The sequence below is a fragment of the Mustela putorius genome, unplaced genomic scaffold (genome assembly GCF_011764305.1).
Source record: "Mustela putorius furo isolate JIRA1106 unplaced genomic scaffold, ASM1176430v1.1 tig00003834_pilon_pilon_pilon, whole genome shotgun sequence".
Lineage (NCBI taxonomy): Eukaryota > Metazoa > Chordata > Mammalia > Carnivora > Mustelidae > Mustela > Mustela putorius.
Genome location: NW_025421987.1, coordinates 97,174,374 through 97,193,780, shown reverse-complemented (window position 1 = coordinate 97,193,780; position 19,407 = coordinate 97,174,374). Strand labels below are relative to the sequence as shown.

Sequence of the window (19,407 nt, the reverse complement as noted above, 5' to 3'; positions counted from 1 at the left end):
ATCATTTGCTATTAAAATGAGATGTAATTGTCTATATACACAATGTATTGGTGTGAGGATGGGTGTATGTAGTTTCTTGGGGAAAGCGAAGAGGGTTACGTTGTAGGAGTTGCTGGCTTGAATTTAATTAACAGGATTGTCAGCTGAGAATTTTTTTGTTGGTGGAACCTCCAAATATATCTATAGGACTTTTTTCTGGAGTTGTGCTTGGCCTAAGAAGGATATTTTAATCTCTTGCCTGAGGGTATATGCCTGACTGCCAGTATTTTGGGAATGGGACAGGGGAAGGGGCTAAGGTCTCATCCTTAAGTATATTGACTTTAACTTGTACCTCATTTTCAGTTTATCAACTTATGTTCTTGAACTGTAAATTTCTCTGGTTCAATCTCTCCAGTCTGATAGGGTGGAACAAAAGTTAGTCACCTACTTGCATTGTTTGGGGTTTCTTACGTAGACTTTTGAGCCAAACCCCTTGCTTTTATTTTTATTTTTTTTAAAGATTTTATTTATTTATTTGACAGACACAGATCACAAGTAGGCAGAGAAGCAGGCAGAGAGGGGGGGGGAAGCAGGCTCCCTGCTGCGCAGAGACCCCGATGTGGGGCTCGATCCCAGGACCCTGAGATCATGACCTGAGCCAAAGGCAGAGGCTTAACCCACTGAGCCACCCAGGTGCCACAACCCCTTGCTTTTAAAAAAATTACTATTTTTTAAAGTAAGCTCTACATCCAATGTGTGGCTTGAACTCATGACCCCCAGGATCAAGAGTCACATATTCTTCTTTTTTTTTTAAAGTTTTTTTTTTTTTTTTTTTTTTTTAATTTATTTGACAGACAGAGATCACAGGTAGACAGAGAGGCAGGCAGAGAGAGAGGAAGGAAAGCAGGCTCCCTGCTGAGCAGAGAGCCCGATGCCGGGCTCGATCCCAGAACCCTGGGATCATGACCTGAGCCGAAAGCAGAGGCTTTAACCCACTGAGCCACCCAGGCGCCCCAAGAGTCACATATTCTATTGACTAAGCCAGTCAGATGCATTCCACCCCCCGCCCCCCCAACTCCTCATGTTCACCACATTGATCAACTGCCTTCCAAAGCACTTAGGTACCATGGTGCCTTTCTGGAGTTTGGAAAGACCAGTTAGTCTTGTCCATATCAACAACCCATTCCTGGGTTTCTTCCTTCATCTAAGTCTAACAGTAGGGATACTATTTGTCATGTCGGAATCCAATGTACTATCCGGCCCCAAACAAATACTTAAGAGATGTTTGTTGAAGGTCTAGCTAAGTGAATTGAAATAAGCACTAAACTTTCTGAGCAATCATTTCCTCATCTGTGAAGTTGGCATGGTCATCCTGACTATAATTTCACAGTATTTGTGTAAACATCAAATAGTGAAAACATATGAAAATGTTTTATAAGTGGTACCTGGGTGGCTCAGTGGGTTAAGCCTCTGCCTTCAGCTCAGGTTATGATCTCAGGGTCCTGGGATCAATGGGGGGGGGGGTCTCTGCTCAGCGGGGAGCCTGCTTCCCCCTCTCTCTCTGCCTACTTGTGATCTCTCTCACAGTGTCAAATAAATAAAATCTTTTAAAAAAAGAAAATGCTTTGTAATATGCAAGAATTTCTTGTGCAGCTTGGTTTTTGGACCAAGGACAGATTTTACGCCACTAGAATATGTATTTTATTAGTATTTTCATGTATATGAACTGGTCTTTTATACCCTCATCTGGTAGAATCATCTTCTCTTTCTTATTCCATTATCTCTGGTGAATCATCACTCAGCTTCCAGTGACTGTAGTAGGTCTAAGGAATCTTTCCCAAGTGTAGCTCTGGAGTGATCACATCAATTTGTCTTTCTCTGGGGGAGCACACTGAATAGAAGATGGCCTTCATCTCAGGGAAATTTTTTTAAAAGATTTTATTTATTTATTTGACACAGAGAGATCAGAAGTAGGCAGAGAAGCAGGCAGAGGGGGAAGAGGAAGCAGGCCCCCTGCTAAGCATAGAGCCTGACGTGGGGCTTGATCTCAGTCCTGGGATCATGACCTGCACCAAAGGCAGAGGCTTAACCCACTGAGCCACCCAGGTGCCTCTCAAGGAAATATTTTAAACAAAATTTCATGCTTATCTAATTAATAAATCCTTTAAGAATTAATCTGTAGAAGCTGGTTCATCAAGTATCGGATATTTATAGTTGAGAGTAATGTATTAGTACTAGGATTATTGAGTGAGAAATTCAATACTTTTTATCTTATCTGTGGTTGCAAGTAGGCATTAGAGGCGATGTTGGTCACAGTTGAAAAGGCCAGTGAATTGATAAACAGATGCCGTATCTCACCCAATACATAATCTAAAAATTACTTTTCAGAGCTTAAACACTGTCTATTCAAAATGCAATTAATTAGAATACAATTGTGGAGCTTAAATATAAATATTTGACAGAAGGTATAGGGTGGTGGTATCACTATAGTAAAAAAAAAAGTAAGTAGTTCAAATACATGGCCAGGACATTGTCGTTTTGTTACTTCTAGTCTTGGACTTCTTCACACATAATTCCTAACAGCCAGAAGAAAAGTCTACCTTTAAAACTCTGACCTAGGGGCGCCTGGGTGGCTCAGTGGGTTAAGCCGCTGCCTTCGGCTCAGGTCATGATCTCAGGGTCCTGGGATCGAGGCCTGCGTCGGGCTCTCTGCTCAGCGGGGAGCCTGATTCCCTCTCTCTCTCTCTGCCTGCCTCTCTGTCTACTTGTGATTTCTGTCTGTCAAATAAATAAATAAATAAAATCTTAAAAAAAAAAAAAACAAAAAAACTCTGACGTAAAAGAGAGAGATACAAATAAGTAGCTACTGCTATAAAGGCTCCTTTCTCTGGCCAGGTGTCAACAAGGTGTGAATAGTAAAATGAAACAAAAAAGGCCTCTTAGCTCTATCTAGTAGATAAACTACAGTGGGAAGTCAAGAAGACAGAGACAAAGTAATTACCCAAAAGTAGTAGTATTTCAGGGTGCCTGGGTGGCTCAGTGGGTTAAGCCTCTGCCTTTGGCTCAGGTCATGATCTCAGGGTCCTGGGATTTAGCCCCACATCAGGCTCTCTGCTCAGCACGGAGCCTGCTTCCCCCTCTTTCTCTGCCTACCTGTAATTTCTCTCTGTCAAATAAATAAATAAAATATTTTTTAAAAATTCACTATTTAAAAAAAAGTAGTATTATTTCACTCTTGTCAAAGAAGCAACCCATTATCATGAGATTTCAATTACTCGTAAATGTATTGTTTTCCTGAAGAATTTTTAAAATTGTATTTCAATATTTCTTAAAATGGCTCAGCAATTCAAAGAAATAAATGGGTGTTCAAGTGGCTCAAAGAACAAAACAAAATCACTAGTTTAATTTTACATTCTTGCTCTATTTCTAGTATATTTAAATTAAACATTTTAGTTTTTAAAAACTCTTATTGAATTTATTTCCTTTTCTCCCTAAGAGATTCTTGAAAATAAGAATGTAAAGAGAAAAATCAATATCCCTCTCATATGAACAAGGTGCTAACTCTACTAGATATAAACTTTCTATTTCTCTCCATTCATAAAACAGACAAAGGCATTATTATTCTCTAGTTTTATTATTTTTCAATCTTCCCAACACATGAACTATAACTCATTTTGATATTTTTCAGTGCATTTCACAGCAAAAATGAACAAGGGAATCATTAAAATGGTTGTACATAAACCAGTTATTTTCTTAGAATTTACAGTTTGTTGAAAAAAATTATTGTTTTGCTGTTTTCATCCTATCAACCCCTTCAATAAAACACAATTTATCAGAGCACAAAGCTTAAACTTATTATGATGATGCAAGAGATACAGCCACCTAACAGGGCTGATGCATAACAGGTATGTTACACACACTGATTGGAAGACCACATCAGAAGAAACAGAGTAAGGCACCACTCTTGGAAAATTAAGGTAGCTTGCAGTAACAAGTGTTGAGCACCATAAGTAGGTGCTCAATAAATACTTGAATGAATGACAAAAGCCATAATTAGCACTATCCTTTTAATTGCCAGCAATTCTTCAACCTCAATAAAATACTTATTTAAAAAAAAGATTTGTACCTGAATACAACTTCCTGATAACTTTTTATTTCTTATTCTTTCTTCAGCATTTGAGTTTCCTTGAAAAGAGAACCACACCATACATGCACTCAGCCACATACACAACTTCTGAATTACTGACAAATATGAATAGTTGGTTTAAATTTGAGTGAACAGAGGTAAGATGAAGCATACTTATCCAGAGGGATAGCACATAATACTGGGTATTAACCTACGAGTGAAAAAAAGGTAAGGAAAAAGTAACAGTTTTATTCTTTAATGTTTGCTATGTTCTTTAATGCCTCAGTTCTTGAGAAAGGCCAAAATCTCATCATATTGACATGAACACATTTAAAAAAATTGTCTCTCAAGTGTAGTATTTAATAAAACTAGGTACTGAAAAACTGTTCTGAAATTTTTCAAGTCAATGTTGTTTTCAAGTATATTAAAATGCTCAGAAGAAAAAATCCTCCATGGTTATAATTCTAATCAATTTATAAATATACTTTTTAAAAGAGAGTTCCAACAGAGGTGGAGAATGGATAAGCTCCTCAGACACAGGCACACAGTCTCTTTGAAGGAACAGAATGCCTTGTTACTACAACCTGGTTGATTTTTTTAACACTGATTTCAGGCACAATGGCTGAATCCACTTCTGGGTCATCGTCCTCCTCCTCCTCTTGAGTTTTTAAGAGTAGTGAATACTTCAGTTACTGACAGAAAGCAACACACAAACTCTGATAGAGACTTCACTTCTCACTATAAAGAAATCAAAATCACTGAGTTCTCACTGTTGTGTGTGTCTTGCTGCCCCCCTGCAAAGACAGGGGATTCGAACTGAACTTTAGGAGCGGGGACTGGATAAAAGATTAATCACCTAACAATTCCCGTGAAAGGTTTTTAGATGATATTGCTCGTGTCATGTGAACAGGTTGGTGAGAGGCCCATCGTGCTTCTTCAACACTTTGGTCTTGCTGCCGTTCTACGGTGCCTTCACAGGTACATTCGTGTTCAGCTAGATTCAGTCTGTGCGATCAGGAAGCAGGTCACTCAGTGCAATGACTCCATTCTGGGAGGGTTTAGGGTAAACAGAGAAGTTCATTTGGTCGAGTCTTAGATAGCGTGTGTCACTCTGCTGGTTGTGCTGTTGGGATTAGTTTCCAAAGGGGTTTATGATAAACCCAGCCGTCACCCTGAAACAAGCAAAAAGTGTATTAAAGAACGGTTCCTCTAATAGTTTCACAATCGGTGACCAAAACTAGAAGCAACACCTTCCCTGAGGTGGAATTCTATTCTCACATTTAAAAATAAGAATTTTTGTGACAGAGAAAAAAATCTGTGCTTAAGACATTACATGATACCAATGGTTTAGCTAGGATTAGGGGAGAAGTTCTGGTGGGGGCCCCTAGTTGATGCTCAATGATCACTTTATTTGCAGAATTCATTTGTAGCAATTCTGCCAGTTTTGCCAAGACGCTGCACACTGATGGGCACCAAGCAGGCAGAGCATAAAGAAATGGTCAAGGTACTAGCTGTTCTCTCTACCTCAACCAGCATCTCTAGTATCTGAGTACTGTGTCCTAGTTCTCTCCTGACTCTATTCCCATTAGTTTTCTCTGGCTCCTGTGAACAGAAAGATACCGCAAGAAGATAAAAGCTAACAGTCAGAGAATGAACTAGAACCAGGGGAATACCAAGTGAGGAAAAGAAACCCATGAAGCTATATACTGGGGGTGCAGGACTTGATAAAGATTACCTGAGTTCTGTGTTCACAGGACTAGGTGAAGTAACACATCCTTAATGCATACTTCCTTCAGTTTACTTGTATTAAAAATTTTCTTAAAAATTTAAATACATGTAAGGCACCTGGATGGCTCAGTGGATTAAGCCGCTGCCTTTGGCTCAGGTCATGATCTCACAGTCCTGGGATCGAGTCTCGTGCATCAGGCTCTCTGCTCAGCAGGGAGCCTGCTTCCCTTCCTCTCTCTCTGCCTGCCTCTCTGCCTACTTGTGATCTCTGTCAAATAAATAAATGAAATCTTAAAAAAAAAAAATTTAAATACACGTATTTTATCTTGTTCCTAAAATGACTTGAGGCTGGCAATTACTTGGTTTCTAGTGACAAGGACTCATTCTCTCCTTGACTACATTTCAGTTGGACTACTTTGAGCTCTCTTCTCGACTAGGCCTCAACCATGGCCTACTGAGCTCAATTTTAGCAAAGAATTCTGATAAGCCAGTTAGCCAAGTATCCCCCGACCCCAAATCCTTGATTTTGAAACTCGTTTTCCTACCCTTGATATGTAATCAAGTTCCTCTCTCCCCACCCCAATCCTTGATATCTAACCAAGATTCTTTTTTCTACTCACTCCCTCACATTTCCACTTATCCCTGTACTCAGCGCTGAGTTCAATTCCTCTTCTCTATTACAATAGTCCTGAATGAAAATTTTCTTGATGTTTTTAGTAAGTATCAAAATAATTCTTCTTTAATAATAGCAACCATTAGGGGCATTTGGGTGGCTCAGTAGGTCAAGTGTTCTGCCTTTGGCTCAGGTCATGAATGTCAGGCTCCCTACTGAGCGAGAGGAGTCTGCTTCTTCCTTTCCCTCTGCTGCTCCCCCTCATGCTCTCTTTCTCCCTTGCTCTCAAATAAGTAAGTCTTTAAAAAAAATAATAGCAACCATTAGATTGTTTATATTAAATCACCTGGTTGGTAATTCTCAACTCCTTTAGTACTGTTCTTTGAAAAAGATGTCAATTAATTACATCACAGAATGCCAGATTGGTATATCTCCAAGAATAAATGAGAAGTCTCAACTTTACATGTCATGTTATTAGCAAGAATTAGGGTGCTTATCTTTTAAAATTTCATTAGTTGTTATTTTTCTTTTTTTTAAGATTTTATTTTTGAGGAATTTCTACACCCAACACAGGGTTCAAACTCACAACCCTGAGATCAAGAGCTGCATGCTCTACTGAGCTGGCCAGGCGCCACTATATCTTTTAGCCATTATAGCCCCCTGCTCTCGACTCCCAGAGTTCACTTTTAATGATTTACAGAAGTCCTCCTTTAGAAATTCTCCTCCTAGAATCTACTCCTGGTATATCTGCCTTTTTTTTTTTTTTAATTTTATTTATTTATTTGACAGACAGAGATCTCAAGCAGGCAGAGAGATAGGCAGAGTGAGAGAGGAAGAAGCAGGCTCCCCGTGGAGCAGAGAGCCTGATGTGGGGCTCGATCCCAGGACCCTGGGATCATGACCTGAGCCGAAGGCAGAGGCTTTAACCCACTGAGCCACCCAGGCACCCCTATCTGCCTTCTTTGAAATGAAAAAAAAATCCAAAGCTACCGGACTATAACATTGAGTAATAACAACAAAGTTTTATTTTTTCATATAAAAGACTAATGTGAAGTATTTTTCCCTTTATTATTCCTATCCATGAAAATGGCCAGTATTTTTTTTTTTTTTTACGATTTTATTTATATATTTGACAGAGAGAGACACAGCAAGAGAGGGAGCACAAGTAGGGGGAGGAGGAGAGGAAGAAGCAGGCTTCCCACTGAGCAAGGAGCCTGATGCGGGGCTCGATCCCAGGACCCGGAGATCATGACCTGAGCTGAAGGCAGACGTTTAACCGACTGAGTCACCCAGGTGCCCCGGACAGTATTCTTAATACTCAAAAATTAGAAAAATAAAGGTAATGAAGCCACTATAATAAACTATGGATTTTTAGGGTTAATAACTATGCAAAAATCAACATCAAATTACTTTTGGCAAAGTCCTCCTGATGGACCAATATTAAAATTCAGTGGACTTTAGACGTGTTTATTGACAAGAGAACATTTTTTTCTCTCTTTTAAAAATATTTTACTTATTGGGACGCCTGGGTGGCTCAGTTGGTTAGGCAGCTGCCTTCGGCTCGGGTCATGATCCCAGCGTCCTGGGATGGAGTCCCACATCTGGCTCCTTGCTCAGCAGGGAGCCTGCTTCTCCCTCTGCCTCTGCCTGCCATTCTGTCTGCCTGTGCTCGCTCCCCCCCACCTCTGATAAATAAATAAAATCTTTTAAAAAAAAAATTTTACTTATCTATTTTTAGAGACAAAGGGAGAAAGAGAGAGCACCTGCAGTGGGGAGGGACAGAGGGACAAACAGACTCCCCGCTGAGCAGAGAGTCCAATGCGGGACTCAATCCCAGGAACCTGGGATCATGACCGGAGCTGAAGGCAGATGCTTAACTGACTGAGCCACCCAGGTACCCTTTTATTTTCTCCACCCAACGTGGAGCTCAAATTCACAACCCCGAGATCAAGGATTGTGTGTTCTTCTGACTGCGCCAGCCAGGCAGCCTGACAAGAAAACTTTTTTTGGCGTCAGCTCTGGTCCACTATTCACCTTTCTCTGAGTTCTACCAGAAAGTAATAAACAAAACAAGACAAAACAAAACAAAAATCTTTAAATTTAGATAAGATTCCATAAATCATTTAATCCAGCTGCAAAATCAGTGCATCAAAGTCTTCCATGTAAGCCATGGTCTCATATAGGACTAATGATGCATTACTATAAAATGTACTCCCTTATTATTGGATATTTTTGATTGTTGTATAATTCCTTCTTATTCTAAACTCAAAATTCCTGGTAGGGTAGGCCTAACTCAGAACTGCTATACAAACTGATAAAAAATTTCTACAAGATAAAGCATACACATATCTGAAGAAGATTATAACAAATGGCCCTAATTTTCGTTTTTCTAGGCTAAACACCCTACTTTATTCTTTTTTCCTTAAATGTCAAGATTCCAGCCACTTCATTACCCTTTGTATAGCTATTTAAGTTTCTCATGTCTCCCCTTAAAATGTGGTCTCTGGAAGTAAACAAAGAGTTTCAGTGTTTTTCAAAAGGTAATAAATTATAAATTGTATCCTCTATTACTGTGATTGAGATTATGTTATTAGCATTTTTGTTTCTGACCAATTTAATCCTGAAATCTACCTCATCTGAACTGCTGCTAAACTATTTTACCTTGGCAAACTGTGAAAAGCTCATGAAAAAGCTCCTCGTTAAGCTGGACTAGTTTCAGAAATAAAGATGTATAAGTGATAACAATTCAAGAAAGCCTAATAAGCTAAAGTCCTCACTAAGTAGATAATGAGTTTTAGTCTGAAGACACGTAGGACAAACCTCTTTAATAAAATACTTGGTTTTCCAGGGTGTGCCTGTTTCAGTTCGATGCCTTTCTTCAGTCCTCTGGCGTTCTTCCAAGGTACGTTTATGCTCCGTGGCTTTATCAATTTCAGATTCCCTCAGAGAGTCTGTCACATTTTTCCACAATCGCCTAAAATCAGAAAAGCCACAGATCTTACAAGCATTCTTTAAAAAAAAGATAATAGAACTGATACCCTTGGAATTAAAAGTAATTTAAAAAAACTTTGTCTCCTGATTCAGATATATAGTTTCATGTATATGAGTTACGAAACCATGGAATAATACTATGGTGCTGATATTGATGTCCAAGATGCCGCTCCTTTTGCTTTTTCTTTTCAAATAAAAAATAGTTTGTATTATATAAAGTAATAGATTTTTATTTTTAAGACACTTAGGAATTAATAAGCAAAAAGATAAATAAATTTTTTAAAAGCTGAAAGTTTAGAGACTTCTACTTCTGGACATGATAAGAATGTGGGGACCAGACTTAATCCTCCTGCCTTTAATCAGCTAGGAAACCAGACAAAATATATTGAAACAATGGAGACTACAGATATTGAGCAAAAGGCAAGTACAGGACAGTGATTCCTGAGAGTAGGAAACAGATAAGGAGAGTCCTACGGGTGCTCCAACTCACTGGCTAGAGTTTATTGGCACAGCAGAAGAAGGAAAGCTCAACTAACTCCAAGCAAGAGAAAACTGCCCAGACAACTCTTTGGGAGAAAGAACAGTCTGTTCAACAAATGGCGCTGGGACAAACGGATATCTAAAAGCAAAAAGAGGACCTCAGACCCTTACCTCAAAAGGAAACTTTTACAAGAACACACAGGAGAAAATCTCTGAGGCCGGGTTAGGCAAAGATTTCCTAGATACAATACCCTACTCCATAAAAGAAAACATCGACAATCTTATCTCAAAAAAATTAAAACCTTTTACTGAAAAATACTCACTACAAAAATTTTAAAATAAGGAACAGACAAGGAGAAAATATTTTCAAAACACATATCCAATAAAGGATTTGTATTTAGAATCCAAAGAATTCCTGCAACCCAAGAGGACAATCACACATTTCACCAAACAAGATAAACAAATGTGTAATTAATTAGCACATGAAAATATGTTCAACATCATTAGTCATTTGGAATATGCAAATTAAAACCATAATAAGACTATTTCACACCACCTAAAAGGAGTAGATGGGTATAAGGTAGGCAATAACAAATGTTGATAAGGATGTATGTGGAGAACTGGCACACTTCTACATTGCTGGCAGGAGTGTAAAGTGGTGTAGCCACTTAGGAAAATAGTTCGGCAGTTTCCTGGAAAGTTAAATGTAAAACTTCCAGACAATCCAGCAATTAACATTTCAGATATTTACCCAGAGAAATGAAAACATAGCCACCCAAACAAGAATGTTCATAGTGGTATTAATCATCATAGTCCAAAACTGTCAATGTCCACCAGCTGGTGAAGGGACAGACAGACAGAATGTGGTTCCATATGATGGAACACTATTCAGCAATATAAAAAATGAGCTACTGATACATGTTGTATCTTAGATGAACCTCAAAAACACTATGCTAAGTGAAAGAAGCCAGGCACAAGATATCACATATTATATATTCCATTTATCTGAAGTATCCAGAAAAAACACATTTATAGACAAAAGTAGATTCCCTGAGAATGGGGATGGGAATGGAATGGACATTAGCTATAAATGGGAATAAGGGTCTTATGGGATGCTAAAGGTTGTGAAACTGATTTATGGTGATGACTGCATTGCTCAAGAAAGTTGCTAAAAATCACTTATATATAAACTTGAAACAGGTGAATTTTATAATATGTAAAATATATCTTGATAAAGTTTTTAAGTATTAAAGCAGAACTTTTAGTATTAAAAAAGCAGAGTTTTAGTATTAAAGCAGAATTCAAAGCAAGAACTATCACCAGGGGAGCGCCTGTCATTGGTATCTGCCTTTGGCTCGCGTCATGATCCCAGGGTCCTGGGAACGAGTCCCGCATCAGGCTTTCTGCTCCATGGGAGGTCCTCTCCCACTCCCCCTGCTTGTGCTCTCTGCCCTCTCCCGCAGTGTCTCTGTCAAATAAGTAAATAAAATCTTAAAAAAAAAAAAGAAAAGAAAAGAAAGCTATCGCCAGGGATAAAGAAGATCATTTCATAATGATCAGAGTTCAGTGCATTAAGGGGACATACAATCCCAAATGTGTTGTCCCTACCACAGAGCTTCAAATAACATAAAGCCTTAGACAACTATGAAGAGAAATATGCAATTATAATTGGTAATTTCAATAACTGACCTCAACTGATGAAACAAATACACAGAAAATTAGTAAAACAAAGAGTACTAGAAAAATACTATCAACCCAGTTGAGCTAATTGGTATTTACAGAGTACTGTCACCTAAATCAACTGAATACACACTCTTGTCAAGTGCCCACGAAATGTTTACCAAGACAGAATGTATTCAGGGTTATAAAACAAATCTCAATAAAATCTGAAGGACTAAAACCATACCAAGTATATCCTTGGCCAAAATTAAGTTAAACTAAAAATGAATAGTGGGACGAAAGCTGGGAATTTTCCAAATATTTGGATATTAAATAATACATTACTAAATAACTTCATGAGTCCCCCCCGCCAAAAAAAAAAAAATCAAAGGAAAATCAGGAAACACATACCAAAAGTTTGAAATAGCTAAAGTAGGCTTAGAGAGAAATATATTAAATATTTATATTAGGAAAGAAGAAGAAATCGGTCTAATGAGGGGTCAAACTATGGCTGGCTACCCAAATTTTTATTATAACACAGTGGTGTCTATCCTTTCAAGGTCTGTGGCTGCTTTCATGCTTCAGTGGCAGAGCTGAGTAGTTGTAGTAGAGACTATCTCGCCCACTAGGCTTAAAATATTTACTCTCTGGGCTTTTATAGAAAAGTTCGCTGATCCCTGACCTAAGTTTCCCTTTTAAGAAACTAGAAAAAGGAAGAGCAAATGATGTACCAAGCATAAAAGAGGAAATAAAAGAGCAGAAATCAATGAATAACAAAATAGAAATATAGACAAAAAGCAATGAAATAAAAACTGGCTCTTTGAGTAAAATTAATAATTCTTTAATAAATAATCCTTAATAAAAATCTTTAAACCCATTGATAGGAAAAGAAAATATTACCAACATAAAGAATGAAAGCGGGACATCACTATAGAGATCCTACACACATTCAAGGAAAACTAAGGAATTATTATAAACTATATGTCAATAAATTTGACAAACTAGATGTAGGTGAAATTAATCAATTCCTTAAAAGACATAAACTACCAACCTTCAATTAAGACAACCTCACTATCCCTCTAAAGATAATGAATTATATAGAAATAAAATAAAAACTCTCTCAAAGAAAACAACAGACCAATATCCCCCATGAATGTAGATATAAAAAATTCTTAATAAAATTTTAGCGAAGAGAATCCAACAGTATCTCTTTTTTTTTTTTTTTTAAAGATTTTGGTTTTTTAAAATTATTTATTTGACAGAGATCACAAGTAGGCAGAGAGGCAGGCAGGGAGAGAGGGGGGAAGCAGGCTCCCCGCTGAGCAGAAGGCCAGATGCGGGGCTCGATCCCAGGACCCTGGGATCATGACCTGAGCCGAAAGCAGAGGCTTTAACCCACTGAGCCACCCAGGTGCCCCTCCAACAGTATCTCTTAAACATTTGTCTGCTTTAGTAATAGCTGGATTCTTACAAATGTTTCTACATTCAACCTGTTCTATTATTTTAGTTTAATTAAAAAAAGAAAAATCTAGGGGTGCCTGGGGGCTCAGTGGGTTAAGTGGCTGACTCCTGGTTTCTGCTCAGGTCATGATCTCAGGGACCTGGGATCAACACCTGCATTAGGCTCTGTGTTTCGTGTGGAATATGTTTGAGATCCTCTCTCTCCCTTTGCTCCTCCCACCCCACCAAGTGTGTGTGTATGCATTCTCTCTAAAATAAGTAACTTTAGGAAAAAAAAGTACACAGATGAAGGAAATCCACAGAGAATAAATGGTAACATTGGTGGCACTCTCTAGAAAATAATAAATAAAAATAAGTCTTAAGAAAATCTGGCCTCACATAGATACAGAGTTGGAAAAGAGAATATTTTAACATACTTCTCAAGTAATTTAATTCTTTGGTATTGTATTAAATTCACCAGGTGGTAGTTTTTTATTCTTATTTATGTATTTATTTACATAATCTTAACCAGGGTCTGTGTTGCACAGAGACCAATATGGGCCTCAATCTCACAACCCTCAGGTAGTGACTTGAGCCAAAACCAAAAGTCCAACATTTAACCAACTGACACACCTGGTTACCACACCAGGTGGTAGTTTTTTAAAAGTTGCCTGCAGTGTGGAAAATGAAAGATGTCAATTAATTTCTTATATTGTGCTACAAGGAAACTCATTGGTCTAACTGGCATCATGACTGGATTTTTCTTTTTTTTTTTTAATTTAAATTTTAGGTAGCTAACACACAATGCAATGTTGGTTTCTAAATCAGAATTCAGTGATTCATCACTTAAATACAATATCCAGTGCTCATCATAACAAGCGCCCTCCTTAATACCCATCACCCATCTAGCTCATCCCCCACCAACCTCCCTCCAACAACCCTCAATTTGTTCTTAGGAGTCTCTTATGGCATGTTTCGCTCATTCTTTTTTTTTTCCTTTTCCCCTCTCTCATATGTTCATCTGTTTTCTTTCTTAAATTCCACATACGAAATTTTCCAAATTCTGATTTTTGTCTTGAAGCTTAAATAGTTTTTCCAGTTTAACTGAGATACAAATGACATACAGGACTGTTACATAAGTTTAAGATGTACAGCATAGTAAATTTACTTATATACACTGTGAAATACTTACCACACTGAGTTTCGTTAACATTCATCATTGCATATAAATAAAAAAGTTTTTTTCCCTTGTGATTAGAGTTCTAGGATCTACTCTTTTAACAGCTTTCAAATATACCACATGGCAATGTTAACCATAGTCATCATATTGTACACGACATCCCCTAGTACTTGTTTACCTTACAAATGGAAGTCTGTACCTTTTGATCACCCTTATCTAATTCTTCCACTGCCCAACCCCCACCTCTGGTAACCTCAAATCTGATCTATTTTCCATGAGGTTTTTATTTTGCCTAGATTACCTATAAGTACGATCATACAGTATTTGTCTTTCTGTGACTTATTTCATTTAGCATAATATCCTCAAGGTCCATCCACATTGTCACAAATGGCAGGATTTCCTTCCTTTTTATGGTTGAATATAATTCCGCTGTGTATATATACTACAACTTCTTTTCAAGTTAAAAAAAAACTTATTTAAAAATAATCTCTACCCCCCAAATGGGGCTCAAATTTACAACCCCAAGATCAAGAGTTACATGCTCTTCCAACTCAGCCAGCCAGGCGCCATATATACTACATATTCTTATCCATTCATCTGTTGACAGATACAAGTTGTTTCTGTTTATTTATCTACCTATTTACTTTCCACTTTCTCTTTTTTAAAAAAATTTTTTCACTTTATTTCTTCATCACGGTATTTCCCCCAACCCTCACCCACCTCCCCTCTTGGAACCATGAGTTTGTTTTTGTTTTTAAAGATTTTATTTATTTGACAGACAGAGAGAGATCACAACTAGGCAGAGAGGCAGACGGGGGGGGGGGGGAAGCAGGCTCCCCGCCGAGCAGAGAGCCTGATGTGGGGCTCAATCCTAGGACCCTGGGATCATAACCAGAGTTGAAGGCAGAGGCTTTAACTCACTGAGCCACTCAGGTGCCCCTCATTTTGTTTTCTATAGCTGAAGAGTCCATTTCATGGTTTGTCTCTATTTTTCTCTCTGCTCATGTGTTTCGTTTCTTAAATTCCACATATATGAGATCATCATATATTTGTCTTTCTCTGACCTATTTAGCTTATTATACTTTCCAGTTCTATATACAACATTGCAAATGGCAACATTTTCTTCTTTTAATGGCTAAATAATATTCCTCTGTGTGTATGTGTGTGTATGTACCATACACACACAGTGGGTTAAAGCCTCTGCCTTTAGCTCAGGTCATGATCCCAGGGTCCCGGGACTGAGGTCCCTATCAGGCTCTCTGCTCAGTGGGCAGCCTGCTTACCCCTCTCTGTCTCTGCCTGCCTCTCCGCCTACTTGTGATCTCTCTCTCTTTGTCAAATAAATAAATAAAATCTTAGGGGTGCCTGGGGTGGCTCAGTGGTTAAATCCTCTGCCTTCAGCTCAGGTCATGATCTCAGAGTCCTGGGATCGAGCCCCACATTGGGCTCTCTGCTCGGCAGGAAGCCTGCTTCCTCCTCTCTCTCTGCCTGCCTCTCTGCCTACTTGTGATCTCTGCCTGTCAAATAAATAAATCAAATCTTTAATAAATAAATACATAAAATCAATCTTAAAAATATATATATATATAGAGAGAGAGACAGAAATAATGCTCCTCTAAATATATACAGGAGCATGTATCCCTTCGAATTAGTGTTTTTGTACTTTGGGATAAATACCCAGTAGTGTGATTGCTGGATCATAGGATAGTTCTATTTTTAATTTTTTGAGGAACCTCCATACTATTTTCTACAGTGGCTGCATCAGTTTGCATTTCCACCAACACTGTAAGAGGGTGTCTTTTTCTCTACATCCTTGTCAACACCTGTTGTTGTATCAGTTCTTTATATACTTTGGATACTAACCCTTTATCAGAAATGTCATTTGCAAATATCTTCTTCCATTCTGTAATGTACCTTTTAGTTTTGTTGTGCAGAAACTTTTTTTATTTTGATGTAGTCCCAATAATCTACTTTGCTTTTATCTCTCTTACCTCAGGAGACACATCTAGAAAAATGTTGCTACAGCTGATGTCAGAGAAATTATTGCCTGTGTTCTCTCTATTCTAGGATTTTTATAGTCTCAGGTTTCACATTTAGGTCTTTAAGCCATATGTTGTTTCCATTTAAATTTTACTATTAGCAAAATATACTGTCCATTGTTTTTCTTGAAATGTCATGTTCATGTCATTAATTTGTGAGAAAAATGTCTGCCCAACATTGAATTAGAATAGTCATAGTTTGCCAATCATTCTTTTCTAATTTAAAAAATTCTTCTTAAAAGATTTTATTTATTTATCTGAGAGAGTGAGAGAACACAAGCAGGGGAAGCACCAGAAGCAGAAGCAGGCTCCCTACTGAGCAGGAAGCCCACTTCTCCCTCTGCCTGCTGCTCTCCGTGCTTGTGCTCTCACTGTCTGTCAAATAAATAAAATCTTAAAAAAAAAAAGTGTTGTTTCATGAAAGCAGCAGTTAATTCAGCTTCTAACTCAAACAACTGCACAAGTGCTTTTCCTCCAGATAACCACCGTACTTCTCATTATCTACCACCAGCACTTTATGCATACTACCAATCTGTCAGGTAGACTATTAAAAAGATGAGTACTCAATTGTACTGACATAATAAAATTAACAATCTGTACTTTAAAAAAAAAAAAAAACATTTTATTTTTATTGAGAGAAAGAGAGAGAGAGCATGTGCAGAGGGAGGAGGAGAGAGAATCTCAAGCAGACATGCCAAATACAGAGCCCAGTGCTGGGCTCAGTCTCTCATGATCCTGAGATCATGACCTAAGCCAAAACCAAGAGTCAGAGGCTCAAGTGTGCCACCCAGGTGCCCTGGAACTTTTTAAAGGATATTAAAACAAAACAAAACAAAACAAAAAAAAACAACAAAAAACCTGGCATCTTAAAAAAATGCAAGTACATGGGCAGTGAAGAATACAATGACTTCGTGTACAGTTGTGTGCCACTGCCATGATTAGTGTGAAGACTGGCAGTGCCACCCATCACCGCTTATGTACCACCAACCCAAGTGCCACAGAGTGAAAGAGCAAATAACATCTTAGCATTATTATGAAAATAAAATTCAACCTGAAAACCTCCTGAAACTCAAGGACAGCTGGGGGTCCACAGACTAAACCTGAATGAAGAACCTCTCCTTTTGAATCACTGTATTGTAAACCTAAAACTAGTTTCACATTCTGTTAACTATGCTGGAATTAAAATAAAATAAAAAGAACCTCTCCTTTAGGATAAATCCCTAGAAGAAAACGTTTCCCTCATCATTACTGTTTTGTTTCATGATACAATCTGAGTCTTTGGTTAATTATAAATGGTTAGATTTAATTATATAATTATATAATTATAAATGGCTTAGTTCTATTTATACAATCTTAAGATGTTTAATGCTTCCATTTATTCCATTTTTCTTTTTTTAAATTGATACAGCAATCCTTCCACAAGATATAAAATTTCAACAGTTCAAAGGGGATTCTGTGGGGCACCTGGGTGGTTTAGTCGTGAAGCGTCTGCCTTTAGCTCAGGTCACGATCCCAGAGTCCTGGGATCAAGTCCCAGATCAGGCTCCCTGCTCAGAGAGAAGTCTGCTTCTCCCTTTCTCTCTCTCTGCCCCTCCTCCCCCACCACTGATTCTCTCTCTTTCTCAAATAAATAAATAAATAAAATCTTTAAAAAAAATGAGGTGGGGAGGTTTCTATAAAAGGAAGTCTCTTTCCTATCCTAGATCCCAGTACTTCTCTCTAGAAGCAACCACTATGAACACATCTAGGAAACTTCATTTATTGCCAAAATACCCTCTAGGGAGGTTGTACCAACAGTATGAAAATGACTATTTGCTCACGTTTTGTCAAAAGAGGTATTATTTTAGGGACACCTGGGTGGCTCAGTGGGTGAAGCGTCTGCCTTCAGCTCAGGTCATGATCCTGTCCTGCATTGGGCTCCCTGCTCAGTGGGGGAGCCTGCTTCTCCCTCTCCCTCTGACTCTTACCCCTCTACTTGTGTGCTCACTCTCTCTCTCTCAAATAAATAAAATCTTTAAAAAAAGAAAAAGAAATATTATTTTAAAAACTAATTTATCTTATTGTTTAATTTCTATTTCTTTGAATTCTAAATACACTGAGTAATTTTTCATTCTTAGTGGGCCTTTTCCTCTACTTTTGAACTGCCTCTTTATGTTCTTTACTCCCATTTGGGGCATCTGTCTTTTGTGAATAATTTGTTAAGAGTTTTTCTGATAAAGATAGTAATTCTTTGACTGTGAACTGGTGAAGTGACTTGCCTAAGGCTGCAAACTATGAAAAGGCTTAGACAGAGCGTTGGACTCTTTCCTGGATGGATGTGGGGATGACATACCTGGACTCAAATGGATCTTGCTTCTCCAGAGGTCTTACTCTCTTCTTTGTTACTGCCAATTTAGTCAAGTCCACATACTTGGTCTCTCCATTGCTGTAAGTGAACTCAAGAACACTATTCCATTCACCTTGCACTCTGCATACCACAGTATTGGTGATGTTGTGCTTTACTTCACCTGTAACCCTAGAAGCAGGTAAGAAATAAAAATGTGCTCTAATAAGTGAAACTAGGCTTGTTTCTTAGTATTCTGAAACCTAAAGACATACTTTCTGAATTCTGTTTAATTTGGTTAAATAGCTCACTTCAGTTTGTCAGTGCCAAGCCAGAATGTAAATCCCATGACAGCTTACTAGATAATTTTTTCAAATAATGTCACCTTTAATCTTTTAGAAAGAGTACTGGGACTCAAACCAGAGACTAAGTTACCATAAATGGTCACAAAGTGTGATCTTTAAATGCTTGCTACAAATAAAACTATAATACTAAAACTAAATAGAAATATAAAAAATATTAACATTTCCTTTTTATTACAGTTTTTAAATGTTACAATATTACAATTTAACTTTTTAAAAAAACTAGCCCTACTCATTTAAAAGTTTCGAGTCCCTATATTTGAAGTTCTGGTATAAGCGTAATTTTATTTATTTTTTATTTTTTTTTTTTAAAGATTTTATTTATTTATTTGTCAGAGAGAGAGTGAGCGAGAGTGAGCACAGGCAGACAGAGCGGCAGGCAGAATCAGAGGGAGAAGCAGGCTCCCTGCGGAGCAAGGAGTCTGACGTGGGACTCAATCCCATGACGCTGGGATGATGACCTGAGCTGAAGGCAGCTGCTTAACCA

At 38.0% G+C, this 19,407-nt stretch overlaps 1 protein-coding gene across 1 annotated transcript in view; it reads right to left on the bottom strand.

The window, feature by feature from the left end:
* Positions 1-3,594: 3,594 nt before the first annotated feature.
* Positions 3,595-19,407, bottom strand: part of OSBPL11 (oxysterol binding protein like 11) — a 97,375-nt gene continuing 81,562 nt past the window's right edge. The window contains exons 11-13 of the mRNA XM_004745397.3: positions 18,568-18,750; positions 9,267-9,420; positions 3,595-5,277 (exon numbers count right to left, since the gene is read on the bottom strand). Coding sequence (XP_004745454.1) covers positions 5,212-5,277; positions 9,267-9,420; positions 18,568-18,750 — 403 coding nt within the window. The 3' untranslated portion in view covers positions 3,595-5,211. The remainder of the gene's footprint in view (positions 5,278-9,266; positions 9,421-18,567; positions 18,751-19,407) is intronic.